Source organism: Pleurodeles waltl, chromosome 3_1 (genome assembly GCF_031143425.1).
Source record: "Pleurodeles waltl isolate 20211129_DDA chromosome 3_1, aPleWal1.hap1.20221129, whole genome shotgun sequence".
Taxonomy (NCBI): domain Eukaryota; kingdom Metazoa; phylum Chordata; class Amphibia; order Caudata; family Salamandridae; genus Pleurodeles; species Pleurodeles waltl.
Genome location: NC_090440.1, coordinates 772,580,290 through 772,601,470, shown reverse-complemented (window position 1 = coordinate 772,601,470; position 21,181 = coordinate 772,580,290). Strand labels below are relative to the sequence as shown.

The 21,181-nt window shown below is 44.4% G+C and overlaps 1 protein-coding gene across 3 annotated transcripts in view; it reads left to right on the top strand.

Moving 5' to 3' along the window:
- USP47 (ubiquitin specific peptidase 47) overlaps positions 1 to 21,181 on the top strand; it is a 1,215,141-nt gene that overhangs the window by 247,532 nt on the left and 946,428 nt on the right. For all 3 annotated transcript variants that reach the window (XM_069223601.1, XM_069223600.1, XM_069223599.1), the window contains one exon: positions 7,738 to 7,834. In XM_069223601.1, coding sequence (XP_069079702.1) covers positions 7,738 to 7,834 — 97 coding nt within the window. The remainder of the gene's footprint in view (positions 1 to 7,737; positions 7,835 to 21,181) is intronic.

The following is a 21,181-nucleotide window of genomic DNA, read 5'->3' as shown; positions in this document are numbered from 1 at the left end:
AGGACCTTTAAGCGTGCGGGACACAGGAGCATGTATCTGATGCTCATGTCTTGGAGTTTTGCCTTGACCTCCATGAACCCCTTATGAGAGCTCTGCACCTTGTTTGTGTAATCAGGATAGATAGATATCTTGCAGTTCTCATATAGTTCCTTATCTGATTCACATGCAGCACACAGTCCCGGTCCTCACAGTTTAGAAGGCGGGTAATAATGGCCCTAGGCGGAGCACCGGGCCAAGGAGGGGCGACAAGGGCCCTATGCGCACGTTCCACCACAAAGGCTCTAGATAGCCTAGTTGGCTGCAGCACATCTCTGATCCAGTTCTCAACAAAGGATTCTGTGGCAGACCCCTCTGCACGCTCCGGGAAACCCAGCAACCTGACATTGTTCTGCCGGGACCTTCCCTCCGTGTTCTCCAACTGTGCCTCCAGCCATCCGACTGTGGATGTGGCCCCACCTTAGTCTGTAGCTCCACTATGGAACCCTCCACCACCTTAAGCTTGTTGGATACCTTCTGGAGGTCTGCCCACAGCAGATTGACCTCCACCACCACCATCTTTGTCTTACCCTCTAGTGCCACCCGAGAATGCACCTGCCGCTCCGGTTCCTCAGCAGGATGCCGCTGCACACCTCCTGTCCTGGGTGTTCTTCCCCTCAGGCCAGCGGACACACAGGCCCCCCGGGCGCAGCAGCGTAACAAGCTGCCTGACCCCCAGGCCACGCCTGGCAGCAGGTCCAACGGGCGAGCCGCGCAGCCCCAGCGGAGGCCCTAAAAGCCGCTGTCACTCCCAGTAGGCCTCGCGCCTTTCTTTAGGGTCCGGCTGGCCCATCCAGGCCCAGTCAAGCTGGCCGCTCGTCACTCCGCCCAAATACGGCCCTCCTGCAAGTCGGGGGGGGGGCGCCACACCACGCAAGCCCCCCCTGGTTCCGCTCAGCCTCCCGTCATATATATACATATATTGATGGCATGTGTAGCTGCAGATACACATGCTGTGCACTGTTCCTGCCATCTAGTGTTGGGCTCGGAGGTGTCACAAGTTGTTTTTCTTCGAAGAAGTCTTTTCAAGTCGTGGGACTGAGTGACTCCTCCCTTTTGGCCCCATTGCGCATAGGCATCGACTCCATCTTAGATTGTTTTCTTTCCGCCATCGGGTTCGGACGTGTTCCTCTTCGCTCCGGGTATTCGATTCGGAAAAAGACTAAATTCAGCAAAAATAGTCTGTATTGTTTTCGATTGCGAAACGTCTTGCATCGACAACTCAACACCGGCGAAACACACCTTCGGTTACCCTTCGGGGCTCCCGCGCCCAGCCAGGGCCTGGTCGCCCCGACCACAGAAAACTTTGAAGCCTAATGGACAGGACCCTGTTCCGATTCTGCCCACAGTGCCATGCCAAGTATCCCTACACAGACCAACACCGGGTCTGTAATCTGTGTTTGTCACCGGACCACTGAGAGGATACTTGTGAGGCCTGCAGGTCCTTCCGATCGAAGAAGACCTTGAGGGATCGAAGGGCGAGGCGACTGCAAATGGCGTCGAAGAGTTCCGAGCACCTCGACGTCGAGGAAGACGAGATGGCCATCTCCATTCAAGGTTCCGATTCGGACGACTCCAACGCAGACTGACCACCCGCAGCAGGGCAGCATGTGAGCACGCCTGCCCCGACCCAAGTCCAGAGTCAGTCCAAAACAAAACTAAAGGCTTTGGGGACGCCACTGCCGGCTCGACCCACAAGAAATCAAGCGGTGACCAAGCAACACCTTCGGCACTGAAAAAGGTGAAATCCGTGCCGAAGTCTTCGGACTCGAGCTGAGAAACCGTGTCCGAGAAAACTCGAAAGAGTCTTTCGGAGCCGAGGCCTACTGTCAGCATGGGCATTTCAGTGCTGAAAAAAAACTGATTCAGAGACGAAAAAAGCCTCGTACACCGAGGGACATGGACTCTCAAAACAAATGAGAGAGACACAATTTTGAGGAGGAACTTCACCAAATGGGGGAGTTTGATGAAACACAGGCAAGGATACAGATCCATAAGGATACTGGGAAGATCCAAACAGCACCTCCTCTCAAATTCAAAAGGAAACTGGCTTTCCAAGGACGTTCAGACACTGAGCAGCCAAAGGCTATAGTGCCCAGAGAAACATCTCTGTCACGCCAGTTTTCCCCAGAACATTCTCCTCCGCATTCTTCTCAAAGAACAATTTCACCTCTTGCCACACCCACTGCACAGTCACCCCCACACACTTTGCAGTCGCAACAAGATATAGACCCCTGGGACCTCTATGATGACCCTGTGTTGGACAATAGCCCGGAGTGCTATCCTTCTAAACTCTCTCCACCCGAAGATAGCACCTCATACACTCAAGTCTTAGCTAGGGATGCTGCATTCCACAATGTGAGCATGCACACATAGCCATTGGAGGATGACTTTCTCTTTAATACTTTGTCCTCAACGCATGCTTCCTACAAAAGTCTGCCTATGTTCCCAGGCATGCTTAAATATGCCCAACAGATTTTTCAGGAGCCCGTGAAAGGAAGACCCATTACACTACGAGTGGAAAAGAAATACAAGCCACCACTGTCAGACCCAGTGTTCATCACACAGCAGCTGCCCCCAGACTCGGTAGTGGTTGGAGCTGCGAGAAAGAGAGCCAACTCGCAGTCATCTGGAGATGCACCACCTCCAGATAAGGAAAGTAAGAAGTTCGACGCGGCAGGAAAGAGGGTAGCGTCACAAGCTGCCAATCAGTGGCGCATAGCAAACTCTCAGGCCCTCCTTGCAAAATGTGACCGAGCACATTGGGACGAGGTGAGCAACATCATCCAACATCTCCCCAAGGAATACCAGAAAAGAGCTCAGCAATGGTAGAGGAGGGACAGGCTATATCTAATAATCAAATAAGATCTGCATTAGATTCCGCTGATACTGCCGCAAGAACAGTGAATACTGCAGTGACAATTAGACACAAGCATGGCTTAGATCCTCAGTTTTCAAACCAGAGATTCAAAGGCTGTCCTTAATATGCCATTTAGCCAGCAACAGCTATTTGGCACATAAGTTGACACGGCCATTGAAAAGATAAAAAAGAACACAGATACAGCCAAAGCGATGGGAGCGCTTTACTCTTCCCAATACAGAGGGACATTCAGAAAACCGCAGTACAGGGGAGGTTTTAAACCACAATCATCAGAACCATCCACTTCTCAAACCAAACCCTCATACCAGTCCCAGTACTAGAGAGGGGGGTTTCGCGGGTCCTTCAGAGGACAATTCCCAAGGTCCAGGGGAAAATTCCAAACCACAAAGCAGGCCACTAATACCAAGCAGTGACCTGCCCATCACCCTCCCACAACACACACTCCTGTGGGAGGAAGACTAGGAATGTTCCACAATCAATGGTCAAACATAACGGACACATGGGTTCTATCAATTATCCAACATGGTTACTGCATAGAATTCACACATTTTCCTCCAGATATTCCACGAAGAACTCAAACTGTTGTTGCAACATCTAACATTGCTACAAACAGAGGTGCAGGCGCTATTAACAAAACAGGCCATAGAACTAGTACCTCATCAACGAAAAGGAACAGGGGTCTATTCCCTGTATTTCCTTATTCCCAAAAAGGACAAAACACTAAGACCAATTTTAGATCTCAGGACTCTCAACCTATTCATCAAATCAGAACACTTTCATATGGTGACACTACAAGATGTAGTCCCATTACTAAAACAGGGAGAATATATGTCAACACTTGATTTAAAAGATGCGTATTTTCATATACCCATCCATCCATCTCACAAAAAAAACCTCAGGTTTGTTATACAAGGAAAACATCACCAATTCAAGGTATTACTCTTCGGGATAACAACAGCCCCGAGAGTATTTACAAAATGCCTTGCAGTAGTAGCGGCATACATAAGGAGACAACACATGCATGTATTCCCATATCTCGACGATTGGCTAATAAAGGCCAACACTCAACAGCAGTGTCAAAATCACACGTTACGTAATAGATACCCTACACACACTAGAGTTTTCTATAAATTACCAAAAATCACACTTGCAACCATCCCAAATTCAACTATACTTGGGAGCTACACTCAACACTCAAAAAAGCGATTGCAAGTCCAAGCCCACAAAGGGTACAATCATTCCACGCCATGGTACCAAAAATACAACCAAATCAGCACTACACAGTCAGATTTGTGATGAAACTCCTAGGCATGATGGCATAATGCATCGCAATTGTCCTAAACGCACGGTTATACATGCGACCCTTACAGCAGTGCCTTGCAAAACAATGGTCGCAGGCACAGGGTCAACTCCAAGATCTAGTGTTGATAGACCGCCAAACACACTATTCACTTCAGTGGTGGAACCCCGTAAATTTAAACAAAGGGCGGCCTTTTCAAGACTCTGTGCCTCACGCCATTCTCACAACAGATGCATCAATGATTGGGTGGGGAGCACACCTCAACAATCACAATATACAAGGACAGTGGGACAAGCAGCAGAAACAAGTACACATAAATCACTTAGAGCTGCTAGCAGTCTTTCTAGCACTAAAAGCATTTCAACCTCTTCTAGCTCACAAACACATTCTTGTCAAAACAGACAATATGACAACAATGTACTACTTAAACAGGGGGGAAACACACTCATCACAACTATGCCTCCTAGCACAAAAAATTTGGCATTGGGCAATTCACAACAATATTCGCCTTATAGCGTAATACATCCCAGGCATTCACAATCAATTAGCGGACAATCTCAGTCGAGATCTCCAGCAAACTCATGAGTTGGAAATAAATCCCCAAATACTACAAAAATACTTTCGCCAGTGGGGGACACCAGACATAGATCTGTTTGCCGCAAAACAAAACACAAAATGCCAAAACTTTGCATCCAGGTACCCACACCCTCAGTCCAAGAGCAATGCTCAGTGGATCAATTGGTCAGGGATATTTGCTTACGCTTTTCCCCCTCTCCCACTCATTCCTTTTCTAGTCAACAAACCGAGTCAAAACCAACTCAAACTAATACTTATAGCACCAACATGGGCACGCCAACCGTGGTACACCACACTGTTGGACCTCTCAGTAGTACCTCACATCAAACTTCCAAACAGACCAGACCTGTTAACGCAACACAAACAGATCAGACACCCCAGTCCAGCAATGCTCAATCTAGCAATCTGACTCCTGAAGTTTTAGAGTTTGGCTATCTAAATCTTCCAAACGAGTGTGTGGAAGTCATTAAACAGGCAAGAAAACCTACCACCTGGCATTGCTATGCTAATAAATGGAAAAGATTTGTTTTCTACTGCCAAGCAAAACACATCACACCGTTAGATGTGTCCATACAAGACATCGTAGGATATTTACTACACCTACAAAAAGCAAATCTTGCTTTTTCGTCCATCAAAATACACCTCACTGCAATCTCAGCTCACTTACAAATGAAACACACAAAATCACTATTTAGAATACTAGTCATTAAAGCCTTCATGGAAGGACTAAAGAGGATCATACCTCCAAGAACTCCACCAGTACCCTCGTGGAATCTTAATATTGTACTTATACCATTCATGGGTCCACCTTTTGAACCCATGCATTCTTGTCAAATACAATTCTTAACTTGGAGAGTGGCATTTCTATTAGCTATCACTTCACTACGAAGATTTAGTGAAATACAAGCGTTCACTATTGAGGAACCATTTATACAAGTGCACAAACATAAAGTGGTTCTCCGCACAAATCCAAAATTTCTACCAAAAGTCATTTCACTGTTTCATTTAAACCAAACAGTGGAACTCCCAGTCTTCTTCCCACAGCCAGACTCAGTAGACGCAGAAAGAGCACTGCATACATTAGACATAAAAAGAGCTCTAATGTACTATATAGACAGAACAAAACCATTCTGTAAAACGAAACAATTGTTCGTCGCATTCCAGAAACCCCATGCTGGTAACCCTATATCCAAACAGGGATTAGCCCGATGGATAGTTACATGCATACAAACTTGTTACCTAAAAGCAAAAAGAGAACTACTCATTACACCAAAGGCACACTCCACTAGAAAGAAAGGAACAACAATGGCCTTTCGAGGTAACATACCAATGACAGAAATTTGTAAGGCAGCCACTTGGTCCACACCTCATACTTTTACCAAACACTACTGTGTAGATGTGTTAGCAACACAAGCAGCCACAGTAGGGCAGGCTGTATTAAGAACATTATTTCAAACAACTTCAACTCCTACAGGCTGACCACCGCTTTTGGGAGGATTACTGCTTTGTAGTCTATGCACAGCATGTGTATCTGCAGCTACACATGCCATTGAACGGAAAATGTCACTTACCCAGTGTACATCTGTTCGTGGCATGTTCCGCTGCAGATTCACATGCGCCCTCCCACCTCCCCGGGAGCCTGTAGCCGTTTAAGTTGCAATTAGAAATTGTATATATGTAAATAAACACTCCTTTAGTGCAAACTATGTACATACATATCTATTCCATTGCATGGACATCTTTACTATTCTCATTCTACCACTCCTACCTCACCCTCTGAGGGAAAACAATCTAAGATGGAGTCGATGCCCATGCGCAATGGAGCCGAAAGGGAGGAGTCACTCGGTCCCGTGACTCGAAAAGACTTCTTAGAAGAAAAACAACTTGTAGCACTCCAAACCCAACACTAGATGGCAGGAACAGTGCACAGCATGTGACTCTGCAGCGGAACATGCCACGAACAGATGTACACTGGGTAAGTGACATTTTCCTTAATATGTGCTCTGGGGTAGCTGCACATGGGCGGGAACAATCAGTGCTTATGAATTCGATGAGGATTCCCCTGGAAGATAAATAGGATTACTGGTAGGCAATTTACCCTTTCGGCTTTCGGTGGCGGGATGGCCTGACCTGGCAGTAAAAGCTGGACTATTACCATTGGAATGAGTCAAGACTGATTTAAATATAGCTGTGTCCAAACTAAGTTGGTATTCTGCGCAAAATAACAGTGAACTGTGATGCAGCCCGAGAAATTACCAGTGGCTGAGATTCATTTAAGCATTTCATCCAAGTCTTTTTTGTGTACTTCACTGGAATCGGATAGAACCATACAATAAGAATGACGAAAAATTTCGGTCATAGAGAATCTAGTACTGGTAGTCTACAGGCTTTGTGTACTATTAGTCTCATGCTTGACCTAGTCACTGATGAGCAAAAATGATCAATACTTCCAAATAAGAACACACAGGAGCTTGAATGGCTGCGTCTGTGCAGTACAAGTACCATGCCTAGCTTTGAAGCAGTTTTCTTCCGACCACCGGTTAACATAAGCTCACTACGGCTTAGGAGAATATGTGGCTAAGATACTAATGCAAGAAAACGTGCATGTTTTTTTAGATTTCCCTGGCCAGATGTTTTATTTGGGCATTTGCTGTCTCCTTATGCCTCATTTTCTCACCTTACAAAATTGGGAATGTGTAAAAATGGACTGAACAAACATTTTGGCTTCTCTTTAAAAACAATTGACCTATTTTGTATATCTTGTAAGCGTCTTCTGATAATGCAGTTCAGAGTTTCTCTGTTAAAGCTTCCTTACCTATATCCCTCCCAGGACTAGTAAAGTCACTATACAGGTAGTGTATCCTATTTTGCCAACATCAGGCTGCTCGCCTGAAAAATGTTTACTGTTCATGTCCCTTTTAAAATATGTACTTATTTTTTTCAGGTTATGTGGGGTTAGTAAATCAAGCCATGACATGCTATTTGAACAGCCTTTTGCAAACACTGTTTATGACTCCGGAATTTCGTAATGCACTATACAAGTAAGTATTTCAAATGTTTTTGATAGATAATACATTTTTAACTATCATTTGTAATGCTTCAATACAGTAAGGAGAAATGTATGAGTGGTAACTTACTGCCACAAGGGTTATAATAAATAATACCTCCTCAGTATTTACTTCTGAAGAACATGCTTAAAATCTCTTGTATTCAGTTGCCATCCATATAATATATAATCCACATATATGTACTACTGTTTGTGGCTATTGGGGTGGGCGTATTGGGAAGGGAGTCTTCAAACACTCAGGGGTTGTCTGCAGATTCAATGCACCGTACCCATTGCCAGTTTGAGAATACAGGGGCTCTTGCTGTGGAATTGCCCAGTGGTTGAGGCCTGTTCACAGTAGAAATCCTATCCCCGGCTGCTCTATCACTCTTGTTCCTTCTTTCTCCTCCTCAGGTCTTTCAAATGTTGCAGTGATAATATCAATGATGTCATAGAGCATATCATTATAATCATAATCATAATCATCCTCATTAAAATAATCTTTATTCTGTTACTTAAAACCGTAAAAGATACAGCAAAACATTGTAATCAAACGTAATAAATTGATTTTCATCTATCAAATATTAAAAAGTAGAAAAATCTTGCTAAAGTCCTTAAAAGTCACACTAGATAAAAATAGAGGAAAATTAGAGGAAAACATCTTCTTAAGATCAAATGCATTCGTTTCACAAAATTGTTTTTACCTTCTTTTCCTGGCTCTAATTGCACTTATTATGAAGTTGGCTACATTCTGACAAACATATCCATTATCTGACAGTTGTAAAAAGATTAAAGTAGGTCTAACTTGTGTTAATTGTCTTCCTTTAAATAATCATGAAATATGTTGGTTACAAACACTATTATAATTTCACTGAAAAAGACAAACTGCGTTGTATCTTGATCAGAAAAGAGATAACAACTACATGGGTACAAATACTCAACTTTGTTCGAGCCCTCCAGTTCAGCCAACATCGAGTGCAACATGTGTATCCTAAATCTTGTTAACAAAAAATGATGATGAAAGTTTGTAACCAGTGTGGGATACAGCTCTGTCCCCACACGTTTTTGTTAGAACATGCCTGGACAGAGGGCTTGCGCAGTTCTCTGCTCTCCCTAGATGCTTGCATAGCAGTGAGCTATTGTTTTTTTTTTACCCATATAAGATCTCTTCTAGCAATCCTTTCAGGATCATAATATAAGTCTTGTCGTCCAAAATCACCAAAGGCTGATCTAATATAGTTTAACCATGGGATTTAGTAAGCCTTGTTGAGCAATATACAATCTTTCAGTATTGCTTATTTAGAACTAATTCTGGGTTTAACCATATGAATAGGGGTCGTAAGATTAGTACATCAGAGTCGTATCCCAATCCTAACTTCTTGTGCACCACAAAGGAGGCCACAGATTGTTTTTGATCACTTGTAGTTCACGGGCCGCTTTATAGCCCCAGATATCACTGCCAAAGGATACGAGTGAGATACGTTTAAAATTATAGATGTTAATCAGGGCTTTAATGGCCTTTGCCCCCAACCGGCTAGCAAAATCAAAACACTACGGCCATTGCCCTAGCCAAAGCATTCCTTTTAGCCTTGAATAAAGAGGTTCATGAATCCTTATTATCAAATAAGACCCCAAAGTAGGGAATGACCTTTACCCTACACATCTGCCGCCCAGACACACACACAGTATATTTCGTCCATCCCTCACCTCCCGGTCCAATCAGAATGGAATGGTGTTTACTATAATTTGTACACAGGTCCAAATTATTCATAAAGTCTGCAAATGAATTAAGCAGGTGCTGAATACCTACCGCAGTCCTTGCTAATAGCACCAAGTCGTTGGCATACTAAAGGGTGAGGATAAAATATGAACCCGCTCATGGTATATCTTTACAGGTTGCCTATAGAGTCTTCCCCCAATCATTTATATAAATTGCAAACAGTAGCAGGGATAGTATGCATCCTTTTCTGACTCTTCGAGAAACCTGAAATGTTGCAGTGATGTTCTTTACTTAGTTGTACTTAACTACTGTGGTCAGATCTCTATGCAGTTCATGCAAAAAGTACACTTTATTTTTGAAAAGGCCCATGTCTAGGAGAAATACCACAATTCGCTTTTATTGACCTTGTTGAAAGCTGCCAAAAGGCCTATAAAAGCCAAATGTAGGTGGCCTCTCTTGGCAAAAGCTTACTTCCCAATAGCCAGCTGTAAATTTAGACCTTGATCCAGTGTACTTCTACCCGCTTTAAAACCATACTGTAAATGAGACACAACTTTTTCTTCTTCGAGCCATGATAGCCTAGCGAGGATGACCCGCCTCATGACTTTAACTACTAAATCGATAAGTAATATCTGTCTATAACCGCGCAGGTAATTTATTTACCCTTTCTTAAAAAACAGAACAATAATAGACCTTGCCCATGATTAAGGGATGCCATCTGTCACTGTGGCATTTAATACATTAGTTAAGATGTTTGTCCATTTCAGAGGATCTGCTTTATAACAATCAGCAAGTATTCCATCAGGGCCTGGCACTTTCTGTTTACATGTACAAGAGGTTACCTCTTTTAACTCATCTTCCTGGAAAACCAAATTAGATCTAGCATGCACAGCCTCCACTGCAGGTTCTAAAACTTGAGCTGAGTCAAAGCCATATGTTCCCTGAAAATGCTAGATCCAGGTCTCAGGGGGAATGTGACAATCCAACAGGCCATTTGCGGCACCTCTAAAATAAGAGTAATTTAATATTTCCCCAAATCTTGCACTGTTTTTAGGGACACTAACCTGAAGGAGTTGCTCCCATTCTTCTTGACTAATCCATCTTTTTCAGTTGCAAAGTGTGGTCTTTATACATCTTTCTACATAGTGAAACTTCCTCGGTATTTCCAGGGGTGCTATTTGAGAACTGTAAGCTAGCTCTGGTGAGCCTTGGATCAATTACGATTAAACCATCTGCAGTCAGGAGCCTTCATTTTACCTTCCCAATGGTTAGTCTTGCAAAAAAAACAGCAAATTCTGTAGAAAGCTGACAGCAGTCCATCAGAAATGTGGTGACTGGAATGTTCTACTTGGGTCAGTTGAGGCTGACTCAGCAATACAGCTGGTTTGTGGATGGGATGCTCTTAATAAAGAAACTGTTAATCTTTGAGACTATTTTGATATTTACAGTGTCCACAACTGGGTAAGCGCACCTCAACTCGGATTACATCTTATTCTGGGACCCGTGATGAGTGGACTAATGCTGTCGCATATACTAATCTGATATTGTTCCTCTTATAACTTCCAAGACTTCAAAGAGCTTCCTTTATTATTCTCACATAAAGGGCACTGCTCTCTGCACTATTTGGTGCTCTTTTTTAAGGCTAGGCACCTAGTTTCCAGACCACAGCACATGTTACCGGTCTACACATACCTCAACTGGCCTTGAGAGCATCAGCGCAAGAGTCTTCAAAGCAGACCCCAGTGCGAGCGACTTCAAGAGCGCAAAAAAAGGGCCATGTAACGTGCCTAGTCAAAGCTTGTGCAGCAGCCTGTCCCATCTCTTTTCCCCTAGGGGGGTTGTGTTACAACAACGTTATTGCCGACCTGCTGCAAGGAGTTCACCACAGGACTTTCAATTTCTGGATAATTCATTTACCGCACTGTTGCAAGGAGTTAATTGTTGAGTTCAGTTACTGATCTTGAGCTGTATTTCTCAGCTTAGTACTTCACAAGTGGTACTTTTGTTTCAGGAACTGCAAATCCTGGATGTTATCTCGTGATGTGACTGCTTCCTTTCCTCCTTCACCACGTGATTTTTAAGGACCAGAAACTAGATTGCCTACTTCAATACATTGTGTTTTGGATCCCTCAATGTTTAGGTAGTTCCATAAAAAGAGAAAAGAAGGAAAGTGTGCTGTATGATTTGTTGCATATTTCATTCCTCCTTCTTTCTTTTTCTTTAGTTCTTTTCCTCTGCCTGCTTTTTTTTAATTTTTTTTATTTTTTTTAGAGTTTTTCATGTATACGTTTCTTATTTTACTAACTATGTTATTTTTGCACGGAGTCACTATACAGAATATTGCTTCTCCACTGTTTTTTCTCACCTCCCCGGGGGATGCCCTCTTAGATGGTTTAAATGGAAAGAAATGCTCACTGTGCATAAGCGGGTGGCTCTAACCTTATGTCTGAAAGAAACACTTTTCTTGTGATGCATTGTTTAGACTAAGAGTCAGGTGATGTTTGAAAATAGTCCCTGTCTGGAAGAGGACAAAGAGGAAGAACATTTATATTAATTTGAAATATGTATAAAAAAAAACTGGATTTACAGTATCTTCATAAAGTTAATACTGTGTTAGAGAGGTATCATTTTGGCATTAGAGACCAGAGATGCTTTGAAAGCGTAGAGAAGTATGTAACTAGCTTCAGGATATTAGCTGCTCCTTGCAAAATTGGAGCTTCATTAGAGGAGTATATGAGGGACCATTTTATGCTCAGATGTCTGTCAGATGAAATGAGACTAGAACACAAGTTAAAATATGACCCTACGTTAAATAAATGTATTTCTATTTCCAAGTAAGTTGAGCATTCTTTAGCTTGTGAGGAGGAATTACATAAAAACAGAAAAGCCGGTGTTACCAAAGTTGATCTGAAGAAGCAAAAAGCAAAAATAGCTCAAGCTGCTCAATCTAGATTTAAAAGTGTGTGTTATAGTTGTGGGAGTCCAGGACGTTGCCCCCTTTAAAAAATGTTCTGCTTTGTATGTTGTGTGTAAACGTTGCAACAAAGTGAGACACTTTGCTAAATGTTGTTGTTCACTTAAAAACATTGGCCAATGAGAGATCTTCTGAGTCTGTCAAGGTCGTAGAAGATTGGATCTTGTCAGTCAGTACTCATGAGGGAAGGAATAAACATCCAAAAGATCACATTGACATCGATTGGTGATGTATGGAAGCTCTTATACATTCCAGAGCTTGGCTCACTTTGGTATCCAAAGAGGTATTTGATTGAGAGTTTTGTGATAAAATGAAGTTGAACAATATTGATGTCAATCCTGGTGGGTATTGTTGTCAGACCATAGATTTAAGATGTTACTTTAACGCTGAAATTGAGTTTTAAACCAGCAAAATTCATGGAAAAGTATATTCCTGTCAAAGGGTGTAGTGTATTGAACCGGCCGCATTAAAGGGATCTTGGAATTCTGTTGGATCCTAATGCTTCCTCCCTCCCCCCGTTATACTAAAGAAAGATTATAATAAGGAAATACATTTGAGTAATGTACAGAGTTTAGAAGTAGTAAAGTCTGATGATAATGACAAATTTATAGATTAATTTCCGGGGGTGCTTAATGGAAAAATGTTTTTTTTTTTTTTTTTTTTTTTTTTTTAGTTTTCTTTCTTCAAATATGGCTGAGAGAGGGTTCCACTCCTGTAGTGTACAAAGCCAGACACATACCCATTTTTATGAAGTAATCTGTTGAAAATGAGTTGAAGAGATTATTTGATGAGGGCATCATTGAGCCCATTGCTCCCAATATTGTGGCTTGTAAACAGTCTGTAGATATTAGATGGTCCATAGGCTTGAGAGCTTTGAATAAATATGTGATGATTGATCGCTTTCCTTTGCCATCTCTTACCGAGATGGTCTTTACGGAGCCAGCTGTTTCAACTCTTGGTTTAACAGCTGGGTACCACCGAGTAAGCCTGCATCCTGATTCGAAAGACCTTACTAACTCCTCTTGGCACATAATGATTTATGCACATGCTGTTTGGTCTAGTGTCAGCGGATGCTGTCTTCCAGACAATGATATCTTGTTTAGGGGCATGGAAGAACTAAAATACTTCCCAGATGACATTTACATCTTGGTAGAAACTCTGCAGATATGATTTGAGGGTGAGAGAAGTTTTGTGAAGAATGGGTTAGCTCTCAAGCATAGTAAGTGCAAGTTTGGAAAAGAAGTGATATCTCTCCCATAAAAGAGTTGATTTCTAACATGTTGAGTTTTTGTAGCCCACCAAAGAAAGAAGAGTTGATGTTTTTCCTCTCCATACACTGTTGTTCACATGAGCATCAGTTGACGTTAAGACCATTGGCACCAATATGCTTGCCATCAAAAGGCTTGGCGGTGACACCAATACTTAAGGTACAGACTTCCACGTTGCAGGTAGCATTAGCATCGACGCCATCTACATTGCCGGCAAAACTACCACAGTCTGTCGACACCGGTAAGTGAACAAGTAATGGCCCGATATAGACTCTCTCTACGTCAGCGACACCAAGGCAATGTCATTTGCCATTAATGAACTCTACATATAATCACCATCAACGATGAAACAGCAGGCTATCTCAACATCAAGAATGTCTCTATTAATCAAAGAGAAGAAGGTGAAGCTCTTTATGGCACGTACCAGGGATGATAAAGGCAATTAACGTTGTTCCAGGCCTTGCGCAAGATAACCCTCAAAGAACTTCACCAGTGGTAAGAAACGGTAGCACAGACAACATAATTAGCAATCCAGAGGTATGTCATTGCAGCAGTCTGACTTCTGCAGGATCTTCGTCCTCCGAACCGGAGCTGGACGCTTTTGAAATGAGTGACCAAACCTCCAGCAGCTCCGCTCCTGCGGTGACACTGTACCTGGCCCCAGAACCACCTTGAACTCCTTTACCCACATCGTAGTTACCAGCTCAAGTCTTCCTTTAGTTACCAGCTCCAGGGTCTGATGCACAGCAGTTCTAAGTGCTATGTTTTCCATTCTTGCCAGAGCATTGATGCTGCTCGACTTAATCCCACCAAGACTGGCTCTGGCTCAGCCTTATTTTGACCCGGTGCTTTGACATGCTGCTCCATATTTACGCCACTTCATTGGCTACCTGACTGCCACCGCTACCACCTCCAGTACTGGTTGCCAAATTTGCACCACAACATAGGCCCAGCAGAAAGGAGCAGAGATTACAAGAAGAGGAAGATTGCAAACAAAGGATTAATGACATTTTCGGATCTGACTGATCGTTTGAATGTGTATGCCTCAGGCAGTGGTGATACCGGTAGTCATGTCCAGGAGTTTTTAGGCCTTTCATCTGCAGGTAGGCTTGACACTACCCCGGATATTGAAATTGACTTTCCACCAGGACCTCCCATGCCAGACATTATGGGGGTGATTCTCACCCTGGCGGGCGGCGGAGGCCGCCCGCCAGAGTTCCCCCCTCCAAAATACCGCTCCGCGGTTGCAAGACCGCTGAGGGTATTTTGGGTTTTGCACTGGGCTGGCGGGCGACCGCCAAAAGGCCGCCCGCCAGCCCAGTGCAAAACGGCCTTCCCACTAGGACGCCGGCTCAGAATTGAGCCGGCGGAGTGGGAAGGTGCGACGGGTGCAGTGGCACCCGTCGCGTATTTCAGTGTCTGCATAGCAGACACTGAAATACAAAGTGGGGCCCTCTTACGGGGGCCCCTGCAGTGCCCATGCCACTGGCATGGGCACTGCAGGGGCCCCCAGGGGCCCCGCGGCACCCCCTACCGCCATCCTGTCTCCCGCCAGGAACAGGATGGCGGTAGGGGGTGTCGGAATCCCCATGGCGGCGGAGCGTGCTCCGCCGCCTTGGAGGATTCACAAGGGCAGCGGAAAACCGGCGGGAGACCGCCGGTTTTCCACATCTGACCGCGGCCGAAGCGCCGCGGTCAGAATGCCCTGCGGGGCACCGCCGGCCTGTCGGCGGTGCTCCCGACGACCCTGGCCCTGGCGGTCTCCGACCGCCGGGGTCAGAATGACCCCCTATGTCTTTTTACTCAGTGGTTAAGAAGGCAGCTGTGGAGGTCAAGTCTAATGTACTTACTAGAGTACTCCTCCTGGCAGTTCCTACTGCAGAATGCTGACTCTTAGATCCAGTCTTGCCAGGATAGGAAAAGCCAGATCCGCTCTACTGGTTAATAAGTGGCTCACTGTAATCGTTCTTCTAGGGGAGATCCAACACTCCTCTCATCTCATCCTTTGCCAAAAAAGACTGGTCATTCAGGTGTCATGCTCATCAAGACTGTCAGTTGGGACCCTCAACTAGCCCTTCAGATGGGGTCAAAATGCTTAGAGGCCTGGAGGAAAAACACCTTTGCTGCATGGCTTTGAAGTACCTGAATACAACTGCCTTTTAGCTTGCTGTGCCCAAGCCCTATGGGATATCGTTCAGATGGTGGTGCCTCATGTACTGGAAGAGATGAAAGCCCACTTTCAAGAGGTGGTCCAGGATGGCTAGAATGCATCAGACCACATAATATTGGGACAGATGCTGCAGACTCTGTAGCCCGATCCATGACTATCTCGGTTTCAGTCCACACGCATGCTTGGCTCCACACATCAGACTTTTCCTCTGATGTCTAAGCTCAGCTAATGAACCTTCCATTAAATGGAATGTGCGTGTCTTCCATTAAATGGAATGTGCCTGTCTTCCATTAAATGGAATGTGCCTGTCTTGGGGGTAAGGCGAATTCAGCCTTGGAGTTGTTTAAAGTCAGTAAAGCAATAGCCCGCTTCTTGGGGCTTCAGTTGCTGTCTCCGAGTGATTACTGCCTATTTCTGCATTTTTGTGGCATATTGAGGAAAATTTAATTTTGCCATTTTGCCAGTGGCAGACCTGCCAGCCACAGTCTCAGGAATAGCAGACCCCTCTTGTCAAGCAGTATAGAGGAGGAGCCAGTAGTAAGGGATCCACTTAGACAGCCTCCTCCTTTCCTGCACTGCCAGAGAAGCAGAGCTAGTTAGTTGTCAAGTATTGGCTCTTTCATAGATTCACATGCTTGAATCATTCCTTGTCGTCGAAGTGGGAGTCCTACAGTGCCCTAGGAAAGCAGTATGTAGGAATCATTAGGATGTAATATTAGTGGTCCTCAAACTTGCAGCCTATCTATGTCCTACTGAAAAAAGAACCAAACTTGACCTGTGCCGACAACACCCTTCAGAATACTCCCAAGAGTGGCTCTTTCCTCTGATGTTTTACCACACGTGGTGTGCAGAGAGGCTCCCTGAGTTCTTCTCCGTTTTTTCCTCTGAAATCTATTTTTCCTTCAAAAAATGTCTGATACTTCTATTAAAAAAAAAAAAAGGCCTTTTTCGTCCTTGTTAAACCTGTGCCTGGAAAAGGCTACACATTGATGATCCTTAAAGGACTGCCTGTATCACAAACACCAGGTGAAGGACTGCAAACTTTGTCGCATGTTCTCTACTAAGACTCTAAGGGACAGAGAATACAGACTTCGGTTGTGGCCTCAAGCACCCCAGGTGAGGACAGTGACATGGCTCCAAGACCACAAAAAAGGTCAAGATCGTCTGACCAGGGGCGTTCAGAGGAGAGCAAAAAATCATGGAAGTCCCACCATAAAGACCCTTCCAGGGCTAAAGTTTTCACAAGGTTTAGCCTCCTCACAACCGTCTTTACCATGTTGAAGGAGAGTCACCATCGTTTTCCTTCCACTGAGCCATCCACGTCACGTAAAGTATAACTTAACCTTCAGTCCACAACGACCATACTGTCTATCATCATGACCGTCTCGTCGATGAGACCATCGTCCGTGACATCGACGTTGGCCATCAAAACGCCAGTTTTTTTCAATAGCTGAATGTCACAGTGGATTTGTCTTCACCACCATCTAAAAAGAAAGTCTTGCCATCGACTATCCATCCATTGAAACCTTTGTCGACAGCAGCACCTTCGACGGCAACACAGACTACAGCACTACCGTCAACGGCTGCTCTGTCAACGAGACCATCACCAGTGACACCTTCAACGACGACATCCTAGCCTATGAGAAAAGGAACAACTTCACAATACACTGTGGTTCCCACTGGTTCAGACTCTCCTGATCTCCATACTATGATCGGAATTGCAAAAGTTACCAAATCTAGCTTGCTCCCTGATGAAACATCGTCCAGCAAGGTGTCAACTTTATCACCTAGTTATCTCTTGGACTGGGAAGAATCTGATGACAAACGGCCATTTTGGGGACAAGCACAGTCCATCACAGCTGCACATTAAATATTAAGACGATGGCGACGACTATAAGCAGCAAGAATATGAATCTTATTATACACCCCGTAGTGGTTAGTGCGAACCATTGCAATATTACCAATGGCGCAGTTCGGTACAGATGCCAGCTTCCCTTATTTCCGATCTTCAGGCCATGCTTGAAGACTACAAGTGAAGGTCTCCGGATTCTGCTCCGGATCAACCACATCAGCCTTTTCAACCACAACCTCCCTTGCCAGCAACACCAAGGCACTTGACTCCGCCCACTGCAACACCCAGATTCACTCCTGCCTCTACAGTAGCTGCTCTCCTCGTCAGAGGTGTCATCTTCGCTAGGAAATGAGCAGAGGAGAAATCACTACTCCACTGCTGCCTAGTGCCGAGTGGGATGATTATCTAGCCCCTATGCCATCACCACCACCGCCCCATCCTCCAGATTCGCCGCCTGAGGATATTGGGGGATTCCATAATTTGATTGAGCAGCTACACAGTTTCATCTGCCGACATCTGTTTCCCACTCTGATTGATTGCTTTCTGCATCATTTTAAAGAGTGGGCAAGAAAGTCAGTAAGGGCTATCCCCATTATAGATTATATTTGGAGTGAAGACATTAAAACAATGAAAAATCCAGCAAAGGAATAAAGTTTAAGGCGACTGCCGATTCTCCGGCCTGTCTAACTTGGCATTCAAAAGCAGACTTGGTTGTCTCTCAAACTGCACAACACTCAAAAAATCTGTCAATTCCTGCTTTGGCCAGCCAAAGAGGGCAAGCAATTGCACAATATAGGAAAAAGGTTTTCCTTGATGTCAGCCATAACTGTCCAAGCAGCTAATACTCTAGCAATCCTAGGACTCTACGACCGTCAGATGTGGTCCGATACGAGTGGCTTCATCAACCTTAACCATGAAGATAAACAACCATAGGCTCGGAAGATATTACAAGAGGGTGAGCGCACGAACTCGGAAGTCATTGATTGTGCTTTAGACATTGCTTCCACGGTATTTCGACAGCTGGCAGGAGCAGCAGCCCTAAATCACCAGGGTTGGCTGAAAGCTACCTCATTTCAACCTGAGGTTCAGTAAATAATACTGGATACGGCCTACGATAGCAAAACAATGTTCTGTAAACATATGGATAACGCTCTGTTGGCTATCAAAACTGACACACATACTTCCCGTTCCCTCAGTACAGTCCAGTATAGAAGACAACCCTTTCACAGAGGAAGGGGTTTTTCATCATTCAGGGGTGCTTAACGCAAGCTCAGTACAGACCATCTTACAAACAGGCGTATCAACAACCACCTGCAGGGGCCTACTCCAAACAAGGCAGCAGAAAGAAACAGCCCCCCTAAGGAAGGGAGGCCAACCATAACCGATGATTTTATCTGGTACCAGCTGCAATACCCTCATTCCCACACACCAACCAAGTGTGTCCGCAAATATTTCAAATTATACATCAATGGAAACAACATTGGACAAATGGGTGTTTGATTATGACTTCCGGTCATGTGCTGGAGTTTGTGCACAAGCCTCCGAACCATCCTTCAATAAAGACGCACTCACTCATCTTCACTTAATAAAACAGGAAGCAGTTCAAATGCTCTCCAAGGGTGCGATAGAAAAGGTTCCCACTCATCAGAGAGGTCTAGGTTTTTATTCTTGTTTCTTCCTAGTTAGAAAGAAGTCAGGAGAATGAAGACCCTCTCTAGATCTCAGACAATCAAACAAATTTCTGCGCATGCAATCCTTCTGTATGATAACACTGTCAGATATCCTTCACCTTCTCAACAGCGGGGATTACATGACATTGTTGGATCTCCAAGATGCTTACTTTCACATACCCATTCACCCCAAGCATCGCAAATACCTTTGCTTTACTGTTGCCGGTACCCATTACCAGTTCAAGGTTCTCCCTTTTGGACAGAATTCAGCTTCTCAGACCTTCACAAAGTGCCTTGAGCCAGTTGCTGCCACCCTGCGCAAGCAGGGATTCCAAATTTTCCCTTACCTAGACGACTGGCTACTAAAAGCACCAACACTGCAACAGGCCTCCCAAACCACCAGCCCCTGCCTTTCTTTGTTTCACAGTTTGGGTCTAACTGTGGTCTTCTTGGGTGAAAAACTTGATATGGTCTCAATCAAGGTGTATGTTTTGGAAGAAAGACAGCAAAGGTTACCCAATCTGGCTCTTAAAGTCTCCAAAAGAAAGTTATTTTCTGTGAGAACTTTCAAGTTGCTCCTAGGCATGGTCTCCTCCTCAATAAATCTAGTGCCCTAGGCACATCTAAAAATGAGGCCTCTCCAAGAAGAACTTCAACTACAATGGATTCAGTCTCCAGGGTCCTTCGAGGATTTGAATAATGTCACACCAAGGATGGTTGAAACCTTCCTATGGTGAACTCGAATAGATCACATTTCTCAGGGATTAACATTCCTTATTCCTATTTCAGATTTCATCATCATGACAGACGCCTCTCTGGGAGGTTGGGCCGGTCATTTACAAAACATGTACATCCAGTAAAGTGGTCCAATTCTTAGAAATATATGCACATAAATCTCTTAGAGTTGAAGACAATATTTCTCAAACACCAGGCGTTTCTTCTTCAAATATCAGGCTCATCTATGTTGGTCTGCACAGACAACACGACCAGCATGTATAAAGTCAACTAACAAGGACGAACGCAATCGCTTTTCCTCTCGCAAGAGGCTCAAGCCCTCTTGCATTGGCTCATTCGACTCAAAATATCTCTGAGGGCAGAGCACATGTCTGGCATCAACAACTCTCTTGCAGATTAATTCAGCAGGACAGACGATAGCTGCCACAAATGGGAGCTTGATCAACACGAGGTGGACAACATCTTCCACTGGGAAAACTAGCACTGAATCTTTTCACTACCACCGAGAATGCCAAATGCCGCTTCTACGCCAGTCGATATCCACTTCAGGGACCTTTTCAATGCGATGGTCTGAGATCTTTGCATATGCTTTTCCCCCTTTCCTGTTGATACCCAAGTTCCTCCAAGAATTGCCGGCTCATACTAATAGCTCCCAGATGACCCTGGCGGCATTGGTACATGGAACCCATTATCCTGCCTGTGAGCAAACCGATGCGACTTCTCAAGACAAAGACACTATTAACAAGGAACCAAGGGCAGATGTTAGATTCCGGAACAAGCCCCTCTCCAATTGCACACATGGCTTCTTAGTGCTATGACCGAAGACACACACACATTGATCAGGAATGTACAGCAGTACTATCCAGAGCACGATCCAAATCTACAAACAAGACCTACAGGCTCAGGTGGGGGAGATTCTGCGTATGGTGCTAACAGAACAGCTTGCATGCATT